Genomic DNA, 13,804 nt, shown 5'->3' with positions numbered 1-13,804 from the left:
TAACACTCCCTGCTTTAGGAGTAAGGGCACTCCATTGTTTAGATCTCTGCATACCCTGAGACTGTAGTCTGGGTGGTCTGTTTCCCCTGGGTCTGGTTTGAGAAGTCCTGGAGGGGGCTGGAAAGTACCAGTGTTTGGAAGAGCAATGCCTACTGAATCTAGGAGGTTGCACTTGTAAGAATTCTTCAAACAGTCTGCAAAGACTTAGCTTTTTCTTCCATCTCTTTAAGAACCTCTTCTGCTTTGGTGCCAAACAGTCCTTATTCAAAGAAGCGTCTAATAACTTTGATATGACATAGTCTGGCAAGGTCTGCTCCTTCAGCTAAGCATGTCTTCTCAGTACAGAGCCAGTGACAGCAGACTGGCAAGATGCTTCTAAGGTGTCAAAACCACACTGCAAAGTATGCTTGCTGACTTGGCTTGCAGAGTGCATAAGCTCCTGCAATTCTTTATTTTCTGCAGTCTGAAAAGGTTGCCACTTTTTGATTAATAAGTTCCATAATATGTTGCTGGTACTTCAGCATGTGAAACTGACAATTCAAAGCCCTAATAGCAAGAGCTGCAGCGGTATATACCTTCTTACCCCATCTGTCTAGAGCTCTGGAATCCCTGTCCGAAGGGATGGGATTCTTGGCTGTAGTAGCCTTGATACTTTTAGGCCCCTGGGAAATTATTTCTGGGTCAGCAGTAAGATTCTTGAAAAGAAATGTGCGAGTGTCAAGTACTCTGTAGTACCCATCTGGTTTCCTAGGGGCAGGAGGTAAAGTGTCACTACTAAGACTGGATTCCATAAAAACATCATCCACAACATCCAGGACAGAGGGTATTGCTTATGCCCTGTGTTGAGGCAACTCTAGAAATTCTCCGAGTCTCTCTTTGGACTGAGGATAGTCTTGGCATTTCCAGTGGAAATGCTCTCATAAGATATGCAAGGTTTCACCAAAAGAAAAATCCTCTGGAGGAGAGGCAGAGAGAATGGATTCTGGAGGAGAGGCAGAGAGAATGGATTCCTCTGCATCTGAATCCTCATAAGCAGATAAGAGCATGTCTTCATAATCAGAAATTTCAGAGTCATCGGACTCCTGGTCTGTAGAAGCTGAAGGGGAATGGACTCTGTCTCTTAGTAGGGGAAAGCTGACTTCCTCTAATCAGCGTAATAAGGTCTTCAGCCAATCTAAGCATTTGTTTTTGTGGCATGGGAGCAGGTGCATGCGCTTTGGTCGTCTGTTTTCTAGGCGCAGTGCGTACTCTGGGCATAAGAAACTCAGTAGTTTTGGTTAAAAAAGAAGTCGGTTTGAGTCCAACATTGGTTGAGCAAATAACTGCCTCAGAAGTCGGTGCCTGCTCAGCAGCTCTGGACCCATCCAAAGTAGAGACATCCGCAAGTTCCATAGTTGATGAAGAGTCTCACGGTATACCAGACTCCAAATGGGTCTTCAGTAGAGGCCTGCGAATCCAATCAAGTGGGCATCAGGGGCTGCGAAAGCACCTCACTGAGTACCGGCAGACTGGCGAGTAGCTTAACGGAAGCGTCGTCTGCAGTTTTAGACCTATGCGGTCAGTCTTTTATCTTTAGTTTTTTTTGGAATATCGGTAGTCTGCTTACTGAAGCCATTTCAGAATGCAGAGATAGAGAGCGAAAGAATTTAGTGACAAAGAGAGCCCAATGACGAATAGTTGAGTGTTAAACAAGACACAAAACCAACAGCGAGGGACGCTGTGGTCTGGGCCTAAACAGGTGACTCAGTAAGAATGAAAATCTCTGAGGTATTTGCTTTCCACAGGCAAGACAATTGTTCACTTTTTCTGACATCGGTTAGAGCAAGAAAAAAGGATCCGCAACAGTGTACTTAACTTTAGAAGACTTCAGGATTATTAATTTCATAAATGAAAATTTAGGAAGCGGCCGACCGGCACTTGCGAACTGCTTCTGCTTCGGGCTCCTCAGCAAGACAGACTGGTGTAATGGCGCCGGCTGCCTGTTTTTATACCCCTGACAACCTGACGTTAGTCCTGGAGTGACAGCATCCGACGCAGAAATACTAAGTCTCTGGTATTCGGGCTGACTGAGGGCTACCTGCAGGCAGATAACCCCAGGTGTGATGACTGCAACAGTGAAACATGAACATCTGAGGACAATATAAGTCACACAGTTCATTAATAAGCAATTACAATCAGCAGAATAAGGAATCCTGTGGTCATTGTTATAAACAAACACAAGATTCGTAGTCAAGGTTCCACAAGATCTGAATAGAGGAATTAAAAAGATTAGCCACTACTTGCAGTTCAAGAAGTGGTCTCATGAATACCAAATGCGTAATATGCCTTTAGAAAGGTATGGATTCCTTAGATCCGTTTGGCATCAGCATCAAAGGTATTCAAGTGTGTGCAAAGAACACAATAAAGTAAACTCAAATAAATTTTTAGTGTGGGGTCAGACACAAGAAGAGCAAGAGGACACTGGTTACCACTGCTTAACAAATTAAGACAACATAATTCCAAATTAAATAACAGCAAAAGCAAAATCATAGTGAACAATCTAAAATACATGGGTTATATTACAGCATCAGAGGAAGTGAATCCGGATACAGAAAAAAAAAAAGGAGCAAATGTTCAAATACCAAGGTCAGAAGACAAGAGGGCATTACAAAGTCTCCAGGAACGACTGCAGTGTTCTGCAAAATTTGTAACTAGCTTGTCTAAGATAACTAAATATCTGTCTGTCTGAAAACATTGTTAGTGTAAGATATAACTCAGGAATACAGCTATTAAATGTGAGAAGAATTTTAAAATGCATTTGATGCAAACCACCTATAATATGTATTGTAGGCAATTTGGTAATCAGTGTAATGTAATGCACATTATACAATGACCGGCTGTCAATATTCCAAAAGTAGCACTCTGACTTGTCAGCCCAACCAGCGTGCCCGTTTTAAATCAGAGCATATACCAATGGAAAAAGGTCCGGTCGCCCAGACTTTTTCCATTAATATATGCCATAAAAATTTCACTAAAAATAAAAAATAAGATTACAAAACCGGACAACTTGAAACCACAAGAGTGACGGGACAGACAAAAACAAAATAATCATGTAGTTATGCTGGAAAACAGACTTTTGTAGAGGTAAGACCATATCTCCTGTTTCTATTTCTTATTTAATAAGCATCCTGATGTAATGTCCACTCTCCACCCAGAAATAAGCAAGCCAGCAGTGGTCACTCATTCCCACTTCCTCTTGCTAGCTCTTACAGTGTTTAGAATGCTGTAAGAACACAGGCTGTCTGGGTTGCAGTCACAGCGTTGGCAGTCTATGCCACTGAGCCAGCACACCCAAATTTATATTTATGCATTTCCCAATGATAACTATTGCTGGTTTTGGATTATGTACCCTGTTACATAGAGTAAGAAGTCACAATCTTTACTTGTTCCAGCCTTGTGTTTTAGTGCAAAATGTTTTTTCAGATCTCATTTCACAAACCCAGATTGGGGTTAATGAGAAATCTTGCTACAAATGGTCTTTGCCAGAAAATGGAACACACAAATTATAAACAATGACATTTATTAAGATAATTTTATTTACATAAATACAAGAAACAAGTTCTAGAGCCCAAAACAGGAAATGAAAAGGTCTACATGCCATAAGCTTATTAAACCATCCTGTACATGAGCCAGTTCATCACAGAGGAAGGAAGGGGAAGTGAAAACATCTGTTCTCTATTTTGCATCAAGTTTCTTTTCACCTGCTTCAATTTTAGGGGTTTGCTCTTCTCGGTAGGCAGGGAACACTTCCCATGGACTGCTGAGGTCAAACTTGCGGAACTCTTGTGCTAGTTCAACTGGCTCAGCCACTACTCTTTTCACCTCATCATCATAACGAACCTGTAAAGCGACACAAATAAAGAAGCTGAAAATGCTTAAAAAACAAAGGGAAAAACAAAAAAGTACAGTTTTGTACCTACCATAAATGTAGATGTCCGATAGGTATGCATCTGCAGTCCTAACATATGGGTTGTCCTGCCTCAGGCAGCCCTTCGGTCGGCCGGATTCCAAAGTCTGGGTCTGGCCTCGGCTGATGTCGCACTTCACCCGACGTCATAGCTGCTGTTTATTGGGTATAAAGGCATCAGCCAACGCCATTTTCCTCAGTGTTTCTTGCCCCAGATGCCAGGTGCCCTCTAGGAAGGCTAAATTTGGATAAATGCAAATAATTCCAAACAGTAGAGAGCAAACAATATAAAAAAAAATATATATATATATATATATATATATATATATATATATATATATATATATATATACACACACATATATATACATACATACATACATACAAACAAATACACCATAATAGATTCCCCCAGCTAGCTAAAAGGGGGTAAATACCCTAGGAATACCAGTTAGCTAAAAGAGGGGTAAATATCCTAGGAATACCACAGAAGGGAAGGAGGGTGGGTAATCCTGACTGCAGATGCATACCTATCGGACATCTACATTTATGGTAGGTACAAAACTGTACTATGTCCTTCAAGGATGCATCTGCAGTCCTAACATATGGGTAGAATACCATAGCCAAACTGGGGGAGGAGGCACTAAGATAAAGATGGTGTAGTTAAGATCCCTTGCAAAACAGCAGTTGCAAAACCTGCTCGGGATCTAGAGTATAAGGGAAGATTATAATGCTTGGCAAATGTATGCACGGAGCTCCAAGTAGCAGCTTCTAAAATGTCTTTGGTAGCCACTCCTCGTAGGAAAGCTGTAGTGGTGGCTGTAGCTCTTGTGGAATGAGGTCTGATATTATCAGAAGTTGTCTTTCCATGAAAAGAGTAGCAAAATCAAATGCAATTTCCTATCCATTTTGAGATTGTCTGTTTTGAAATTGCTTTTCCTTGCATTCCTGTTGCATATGCTACCAGAAGCTGGTCAGTTTTTCTGCTGGTCTTAGTTCTGTCCAGATAGTAGTGTAATTGTCTGTGCACATCCAAGGTATGTAGCAGTCTTTCCCCCCTGTTCTGTGGGTTGGGGAAGAATGTAGGTAAATGAATCGCTTGGTTTATACTCTGGAGACCACTTTTGGCATAAAGGTAGGGTTAGTTCTCAGAGAGACTCTGTCCTGATGGAAGATAAGGAAGGGTTGTACTGCCATTAATGCATGTAACTCAGACACTCTTCTTGCTGAAGTACTTGCTAGCAGGAAAGCAGTTTTCCAAGACAAGAATTGTAATTGTCAGACACTATTCCTTTAGACAAATCTACCCCTGCACGTGGGGCTGCTAGACCCCCTGCTTCCATGTCTATCAAGGCTTTTGCCAGGGCTAAAGCAGCTAAATCTTCTAAGGCCTTGCCTGCCAAAACTCCTCCAGACAAGAGGCCTAGGACTGAACCCCCGGAACCTGTCTCTACAGATTATTCCTCGGATGACTCAGACATTTCAGACCCTCACGAAGGCCCATATTCTCCTTATGAGGATTCTGATGCAGAAGACTCCATTCCTTTTGCTTCTCCTCCTGAAGAATTTTCCTTTGGGGAAACCTTGCATGCTATGAGGGAACACTTCCAATGGCAGGGCCAGGATTTTTCAGATTCAAGGAAAAGGCTAAGGACCTTTTTACACTTACCACAGCATAGGCCTTTAGCCATTCCGCCAGTATTAACAGTTGTTGATGATGCATATAATGATGCCTGTACTGCTCCTGATTCTCTTCCTCCGGCCCCTGTCAAGCCAGACAGATATTACAGGGTCCCAGACACACACTACCATTTGTATAAGGCTCCTGTTGCAGACCCTGATACCATTTCACAGGGCCCTAAAGGTGTGGCAGCTGCCTCTGCCAAAAACCCTCTTCCCTCTGTAAGGGAATCTAGAGCATTAGAGAGATGGGGTAAAAAGGTTTATACTTCTGCTACTCTTTCGGCCAGGGCCTTGAACTGTCAATTCCACATGATTCAGTACCAGGAATTTTTGTTAGACCAGCTAAATAAAAAAACTGTCTTCTCCTGAACCTTTAAACCGCAAGTCCCTTCAGGATTTGGTACATAACTCTCAGCAGGTCAGTAACCATTTCTTAAAATGTGGCTATGATGCACTGGAAGCTTCCTTTAGATCAGCTATGACTGGAACAGTGATTCGAAGGCATGCCTGGTTAAAAGAACAATCCTTACCAGACCATGTTAAGTCAAAACTCCTAGAAGCTCCCATGGAGAAAAGGTTTGTTTGGCTCCCCTGCACAGGAGGTTCTAAAGAAGGTGGAAGAAAAAGCAAAATCTGTCCAAACAGTCAAGGATTTCTTACAGGTCCAACCTCCGAGGTTTAGCAGAAATTGGCCTTCGAAGAATTGGTCCTTTCCAGACAACTCCAGAGTGCAGAGAGGCAGAAATAGACGCCCAAGAGGCAGAGGTCAATCTAGGGGTGCCTACAGGGGACGTCAGTGGCAACCTACCAACCAGAGAAGTACTGCCACAGAATCAACTACAACCACTTCCACAGGGCAGACACAATGACTTGGCTCTAGTTCCGCCTACCAGGGAACAACTGGAAGCACCCTTGGGCGGAAAACTAGCCTTATTCTCCGACAACTGGCATTACATTACAGGAGACAAATGGACTTTACAAACAATAGACAAGGGCTACAGGTTTCACTTCCACACTCTACCGAAAAAGAGAGGAATGCCAAACCTACCACCAAACCAAAAAACAGACTCTCTAAGACAAATCAACAACTTACTAAGGATGAGAGCTATAGAAGAGGTGCCACCTATGGAACAAGGCCAAGGATTTTACTCCAGGCTTTTCCTGGTACCAAGAAAAGAAAATCAATGGAGACCTATTCTAGACTTGTCTGCACTGAACACATACCTCATTGTTCCAAAATTCAAAATGCTGACCCTCCAGCAGCTTCTTCCCATGCTGGGCAAGGAGTCTTAGCTGGTGACTCTAGATCTCAAGGAGGCATACCTGCACGTCCCTATACGACCAGATTGCAGAAGACACCTCAGATTTCTTGCAGGATCAGAGCATTATCAATTCTCAGCATTGCCTTTTGGCTTATCTACTGCGCCCAGAGTATTCACGAAATGCCTGGCATCAGTAATTGCTCATTGCAGACTTCAGGGAATTCAAATTTACCCATACCTGGACGACTGCCTAATACAAGCGGACAACAAGGCAAAATTAACAAAAGATTTGGAAAATGTCATACTACTGTTGCAAGCCTTGGGATACACAGTCAACATGCAAAAGTCAAGACTAGTACCATCCCAAATGTTAACATTCTTGGGTGCAGAACTAGATACATAAACTCAGATGGCTTTTCTCACAGAAGAAATACAAAAGCAACTACCAGTCTACTTCATGACATTAACAACACAAACTCAGCTTACTGCAAGGAAAGTCCTGCAAGCCCTGGGCTACATGGCATCCTGCATAATATTGGTTCCGCATGCCAGGCTGCATATGAGAAAGCTACAATGGTACCTAAGGAATGTATGGTCTCAACACAAGCACAGTCTAGAAGCCCAGATTCCAATAATTCCATGCCTGAAACAAGAATTCCTGTGGTGGGCTCAGGCCTGTCAGTTGAACAGAGGCTTGCCTTTCCACAAACCTCATCCAAGCCAGACCATCACCACGGACGCCTCAGACCTAGGATGGGGGGCACACATGGTGGACAAGTGTATACAAGGCCTATGGACCCAAGACCAGCTGAATCTACACATAAATCTAAAGGAGATGCTGGCAGTGAAACATGCGATACAGGCATTCGGACCACTCCTTCAACAGGGTCATCTGCTGATAAGGACGGACAATACCACAGTCATGTGGTACATCAACAAACAGGGAGGTACACATTCATATCCTCTATGCCGGATGGCAATGGACCTATGGAATGTGGCCCTGAATATCAACATTCAACTTCAGGCCAGATTTGTACCAGGAAAAGAAAATTCTCTAGCAGACACCTTAAGCAGAACTACCACGGATGCTCACGAATGGATGCTGCATCCAGATATCTTCAAAGCCATAACAAAAAAATGGGGACTACCACAGATAGACCTATTTGCCTCCCCACACAACCACCAATTGAAGAAATTCTGCACAAGAGCATACCACCCACTTGCTTGGAGGGTGGACTCCCTTTCCTTCAGCTGGAAAAACCTGACAGCATATGCATTTCCACCTCTTCCCTTGATGTACAAAGTTCTACTGAAGATCAGAGAGGATCAGCCAAGGGTAATCCTGATAGCTCCAGACTGGCAGAGACAACATTGGTACCCCCTACTGAGAAGCATGTCTCGGACACATGCATGGCCTCTACCTCTATGTCCCTTACTACTAACACAGGACAACTACAAGATCCTACATCCAAACTTGAAAACACTGCAGCTAGCTGCTTGGAATATTGCATAAAACAAAATAATCCAGGTTTATCTCAGAGGGTTAAGGACATTATCCTGGAGGCACGCAGACCCTCCAACAAGGAAGACTTATTCAGCCAAGTGGAAAAGATACCTCATTTGGAGTGCAGCAAAGGGAGAAAATGTCTCATTGGCAAACGTAGCACACATCCTGGAATATTTAGCAAAGCTGTTCCACAATGGCCTGTCTTACTCCTCCATTAAGATTCATGCATCAGCAATTTCAGCAGAATACAACATGGACCCTCCTGTCTTCTCTCATCCTCTACTCAGGCAGTTCTTGAGAGGAATCAAAAATGTAAAACCGCCAAGGAAACCACCTTTACCTACATGGGATCTCAACTTCGTGCTGGAAAAGTTAACACTTCCTCCTTTTGAACCAGCAGCAACAGCAGAAATCCTGGGTGCCTGTTTCTGTAGCAGTAAATTCAGTAGCAGATTCAGCCATGCTCTGTGAGGCCTCGGCTATCGGAGGCATGTTTTCGGCCGAAGAACCGGGGGCTCGGTTTCAGCCGAAACCGAGACATTCGCGGTTGGCCTAACCGTGGTTTCAGCCGAAACCGCGGGCCGCGAATGTCGGTCCTTTTCCTTGCGCTTTTTAGCTAATTGAGTAGTCGGAGTCTCCGACGGCATTTTGTAAGCAAAAGTGGGACTAAAAAACTCCTCTGCAAACTCCGACCGACGTCTAAGTGTCCGTCGGTTGAAGGAAGCACAGGCTAGACAAGCTGATACGTTGTGGTCTGGGCCTAAGCAAGGAAGGCAGTAAGAGTGGAAATCCTTAGGAGGTATTTGTTTCCCACAAGTTAAACAATTATTTACTTTGTCTGACATCGGCTGAGGCAAGAAAGAGTCCCCAACAGGGTACTTAGCTTTTTAGAAGTCTTCGGTAGTAGTAATCTCTGGATCTGACCGACCGGCACTTGCGAACAGCTTCTGCTTCGGGCACCGCGCGGCAAGAAAGACTGAGGAAAATGGCGTCGGCTGATGCCTTTATACCCAATAAATAGCAGCTATGACGTCGGGTGAAGTGCGACATCAGCCGAGGCCAGACCCAGACTTTGGAATCCGGCCGACCGAAGGGCTGCCTGAGGCAGGACAACCCATATGTTAGGACTGCAGATGCATCCTTGAAGGACATCTAACAAACAAAAAAAAAACAGCCTTTTACTCTCCCAGACACACAGAAAAAAATGAAGGTAAATTGTTATTACAAAAATTAGATTTTACAAAGCACCACCTACATCTTCCTTTAAAATTAATATACAGTTCCAGTACCTCATATATACTTTGTGTTTTCATAAGAATTCCCATAAGCACATGGACAAAATAGTAATAAGTGTAATCAAATTTACGACCATGTGACATGTACATCAATAAACTGCAGAAATAAGTGGAGCTTTTATTCCTCACAATGTTTACAATCAGTTCAGTGACATCAATATTCAAATATAAAATTACTTGTTTGCATGAAACAGAAACATCGAAAATAAGTCCTCATTTTGTACCTCCACATATCCAGACAATGGAAAATCCTTCCTGAATGGATGCCCCTCAAATCCATAATCTGTAAGAATTCTCCTCAGATCTGGATGGTTGGCAAAGAAAACCCCAAACATGTCCCATATCTACAACAACAATAAGAAACCAAGAAGATAAGTTTAATAGATTATTAATACAAGCAATGTAAAATTTTACTGGCAACTCAACAATTTATGGTGATCTGATGTGGGAAAGAAACTAGCAAAAATACGATAGGCTGTGATTCTCATAACCAGTAAAAGATACTACCTTTCTATAAATCTTACAAAGTTTTAAAAGTTTTTCGTTCATTTCAATAAAGTCCTATAAAGGATTTTGGTTCATTCAGTTTTTACGCAAGTTTTTAACATGGAGATGCACATGTAAACTAACATGAAACTTTTTTGGGGGGTGCACTTTTAGCAAAAAACACATACAGTATTAAAAGCTACACAATCCACCAAAGTCAAAGTCATTAATGCTCTGTCAGTGTGTAAAAATCAAGACCCAATGCAACATGAGTATCAGCTTATAAAAAACACATCTTAAATACACAGTTCTACAAAGTTTTTTTCATTCACACTACAAGAGCATAAAGCTCTCATCTCCACAGCATCTCTACTTAGAGCTCTCTGTTTATAGCATCCCTTAAATATAAAGGGGAAATAAGGTTAAAAAGGTGAGTTACTGTTGTCTTCAAGTTTCACAGGTTCATAGGCTGGTACTAGGCTATCGGCCCTAGTGCCTATACAAGCCTAGCCATAACAATTCCCTGGCTATTTCTTCTCGCAGTATTTACTTCCCTGGACCCCTGTCTAGCAAGGCGACTGACATGTTCCCCGGGGTGAATTTCCTATCTCCCATCCAATCAGGGTTCCTTCTGAAGAGGACCAAAAAGGCACTCTGCTCGACATGTATGGGCAGTCTATTCCAGAGTCTGGGGAATCTCTGGGTCAGGAACCTTTCCCTCCAGCATGTTTTGTTCATTGTGATACGGTTTAAACCTTGTCTCTCTGAGGGACTGGCATTTCATTAAGTGTAGCATGTCCAACAGCTCTGGGTTTGACATGGACATGTATGCTAAGCAGAGATCGCCTCTGAGTAGACTACATGTGACAGAGTATAGGTGGAGTTTTTTTTTTTAGATTGTCAGCATAGGGCATCTGCTTTAGGCCTGTGATTCTTTTAGCGAGGTATTTCTGTGGCCTTTCCAGTTGCTGCAGATGACTTGAGAGGTATATACCAAACGGGGCGTTGTATTCTATAATGGGTTTAATGAGGGATGAGTACAGTGGGACAATGACCTCCTTTTTTCTGGATGAAAAGCCCTTGGTGATGAGGTGTGCCACATAGAAGGATTTTCTGACTGTTGTGGCAATGTGGTTATCGAAGGTGAGACCACTGTCCACCTGTGTCCCCAAGTCTCTTATCACAATTTCAGTGTTTAGTGTACAGCCACCTATGTGGCAACTCACGGGTACATGTTTTTTTCCCCAAAGGGGATAACTATACATTTCTTGGCATTGAGCTGGAGCCCATGGCTATGACACCAAACATCAGTTTCTGTAAGGCCCTTTTGTAGAATATCCACATCATTTGGGGATTCAATAATGGCTCCCAGTTTGCAGTCATCTGCGATCTTTGTTAGCCAGATTACCTTAGTGTTGGCCTGTACTTCAGAGAAGTAGATGCTAAACAAGAGCAGTCCCAGGACTGAACCTTGAGCTACTCCACTTGTCACTTTTCTAGAGCTGGATTTGAAGTCGGCTAATTTTACAGTGTGGGTTCTGTCAGTAAGCCAGCTGGCAACCCATAGAGTGACGTAGGGATCAATGCCCAGCTTAGTATGTTTATCTATGATTCCAGAGTGGGGGATGGTGTCGAAGGCCTTGGCAAGGTCCAGATAGGCTGTGTGGACCACCTTACCCTTGTCAACGGATCTAGAGACTGATTAGAAGAATTCAATCAGGTTCAAGAGACAAGACTGGCCCTTCACTAACCCAAACTGTGTGGGGTCCAGTGTTTAAATGTTGCCAGTGTTAGTTTATAAGTTCAATGATATGTTCCATGGCCTTGCAGATAATTTTCAATGTACGTTGTTAAACTGGCTTAGCAAGGTTTCTGAAAATTCACTGCTATTAAGTCATTATCAGTAGTAGGGATGAACAATATACATGAGCACCTCCTTAGACCTCTTCAAAAGGAACCTTGACGACTGGATGGGAGATGGGAAATTTACCCTGGGGATCATGTCAGTCACCTCTGCTAGACAAGGGTCCAGGGAAGTAAATATTGTGGGAAGAAATAGCCAGGGAATTGTTATGGCTAGGCTTGTTTAGGCCCTAGGGCCAATAGCCTAGTACCAACCTATGAACATGACTTTTGTTCCTTGAAGATTCTTCTCATTTTTCCAGTGAAACTCTGGAGTTACAATAGTATCCAATAACCAAATTCTCAAGGTTTATGTTGCTGCACACTTCAACAGTCAAGAACAAAATGATTTTTGCCAAGTCATTTTTTAATTGGCTCTACAAGTTATAATGGACAAGGCTCTTTGTATCTCTATATCTGACAGACTTCTAAACAAAAAGACAGTTTTTCTAGTTCATTGTAGTCAAACCAGAAACAGGTGGCAAGGAAAATCTAACAAAACTATGAATGGCTTGATCATCTGAGAGGACAATGACAGCTGCGGTTCAGTACATACAAATGCCAATTACATTTCCACAAATGATACAGCACACCATACTTGTCAGAAATGAAACTGGAAAGTCTAGTACAGGAAAAATGACTGTTGACAGCTCATCACACCTGGAATTGATTACCAAGAGCACCTAAAAATGGTAAATACAATACTATGGTGTATCCCCACAGCACAGAACCCACAAGCAAAAAAGTAATGTTCTCACTTTATCAGGCTTTAGTTAAGTCACATATTTATTACTGTACACAGGTCTGCCAGCCACAAAATACAGGGAAGTCAAGATACTGGGATTCCAAAGAAGAAGAAGAAAAAAAAATACCACACATCAGGAAATTGGTGGGGTGGAAGGTTATAATCAGAGATTGGGAGAAGATGGAACTATCTGCGCTATAGAGTGGAAGAGAATGATATGGGTAGACAATTACGTTAAGGATATGCTTGAAAAAGATGTGGAATGATGACCATACAGCTACTTCAACAACAGTCTGTGTGCATTCATCCCCTCATACAGGCCACGGTGGATGTTCATAGGTGTTTACTAGGCCAATAACAAAGGGCCTTTTTAGGCCTAGCCATGCATCCCAAATCTAAGTTATGATACCCTTGATAAGTGTAAGAAGGGTCTTGGAAGATGAAACATTTACAAGCTAGAGCCTGGGAGATGAACCATTTACAGCTTGTCTATGTCCATTAGAGACATGGGTTCCAAACCAGGGATGAATTTCCTGCTCCCCATCCAATTGTCCAGGCTGCACTTGAATTGGGTTAGTGAGGAACTCTGCTTCACATGGATGGGGAGCCTGTTCCAGAGACGGGATAATCTCTGGGATACATATCTCTCTCTCCAGCAGGTCCTATTTATATCACCAGCAAGGTTTAAGTCTTCAGAACAGGTAATTCTGGTGCCGTTTGTTTTGTGGATATGTAGGAGGTCCATCAGAGTGAGGTCGGGCAATGGCCTGTATACCAGGCATAGACTTCCCCTCAAAAGCCTGTAGGAGACAGAATACAGATAGCCTTGAGGTGGTCATCATAGGACATTTTACTTAAGCTCTGTATTATTTATTTTAGTGAGTAACCTCTGTGGACATTCCAATTGTTGGATATGCCTGGTTAGGCAAGTACAAAAAGGGGCACTGTACCCAATGATAGGTCTGATGGAAAAATGAT

At 42.7% G+C, this 13,804-nt stretch overlaps 1 protein-coding gene across 1 annotated transcript in view; it reads right to left on the bottom strand.

Annotated features, from left to right (window-relative positions):
• Positions 1-3,542: 3,542 nt before the first annotated feature.
• NDUFS3 (NADH:ubiquinone oxidoreductase core subunit S3) overlaps positions 3,543-13,804 on the bottom strand; it is a 370,028-nt gene continuing 359,766 nt past the window's right edge. The window contains exons 6-7 of the mRNA XM_044082739.1: positions 9,918-10,037; positions 3,543-3,879 (exon numbers count right to left, since the gene is read on the bottom strand). Of these exons, the coding sequence (XP_043938674.1) occupies positions 3,715-3,879; positions 9,918-10,037 (285 nt within the window). The 3' untranslated portion in view covers positions 3,543-3,714. The remainder of the gene's footprint in view (positions 3,880-9,917; positions 10,038-13,804) is intronic.

The sequence above is a fragment of the Protopterus annectens genome, chromosome 9.part0 (assembly GCF_019279795.1).
Source record: "Protopterus annectens isolate FY-2018-M chromosome 9.part0, PAN1.0, whole genome shotgun sequence".
Classification (NCBI taxonomy): domain Eukaryota; kingdom Metazoa; phylum Chordata; order Ceratodontiformes; family Protopteridae; genus Protopterus; species Protopterus annectens.
This window is presented reverse-complemented; position numbering and strand designations above follow the sequence as displayed.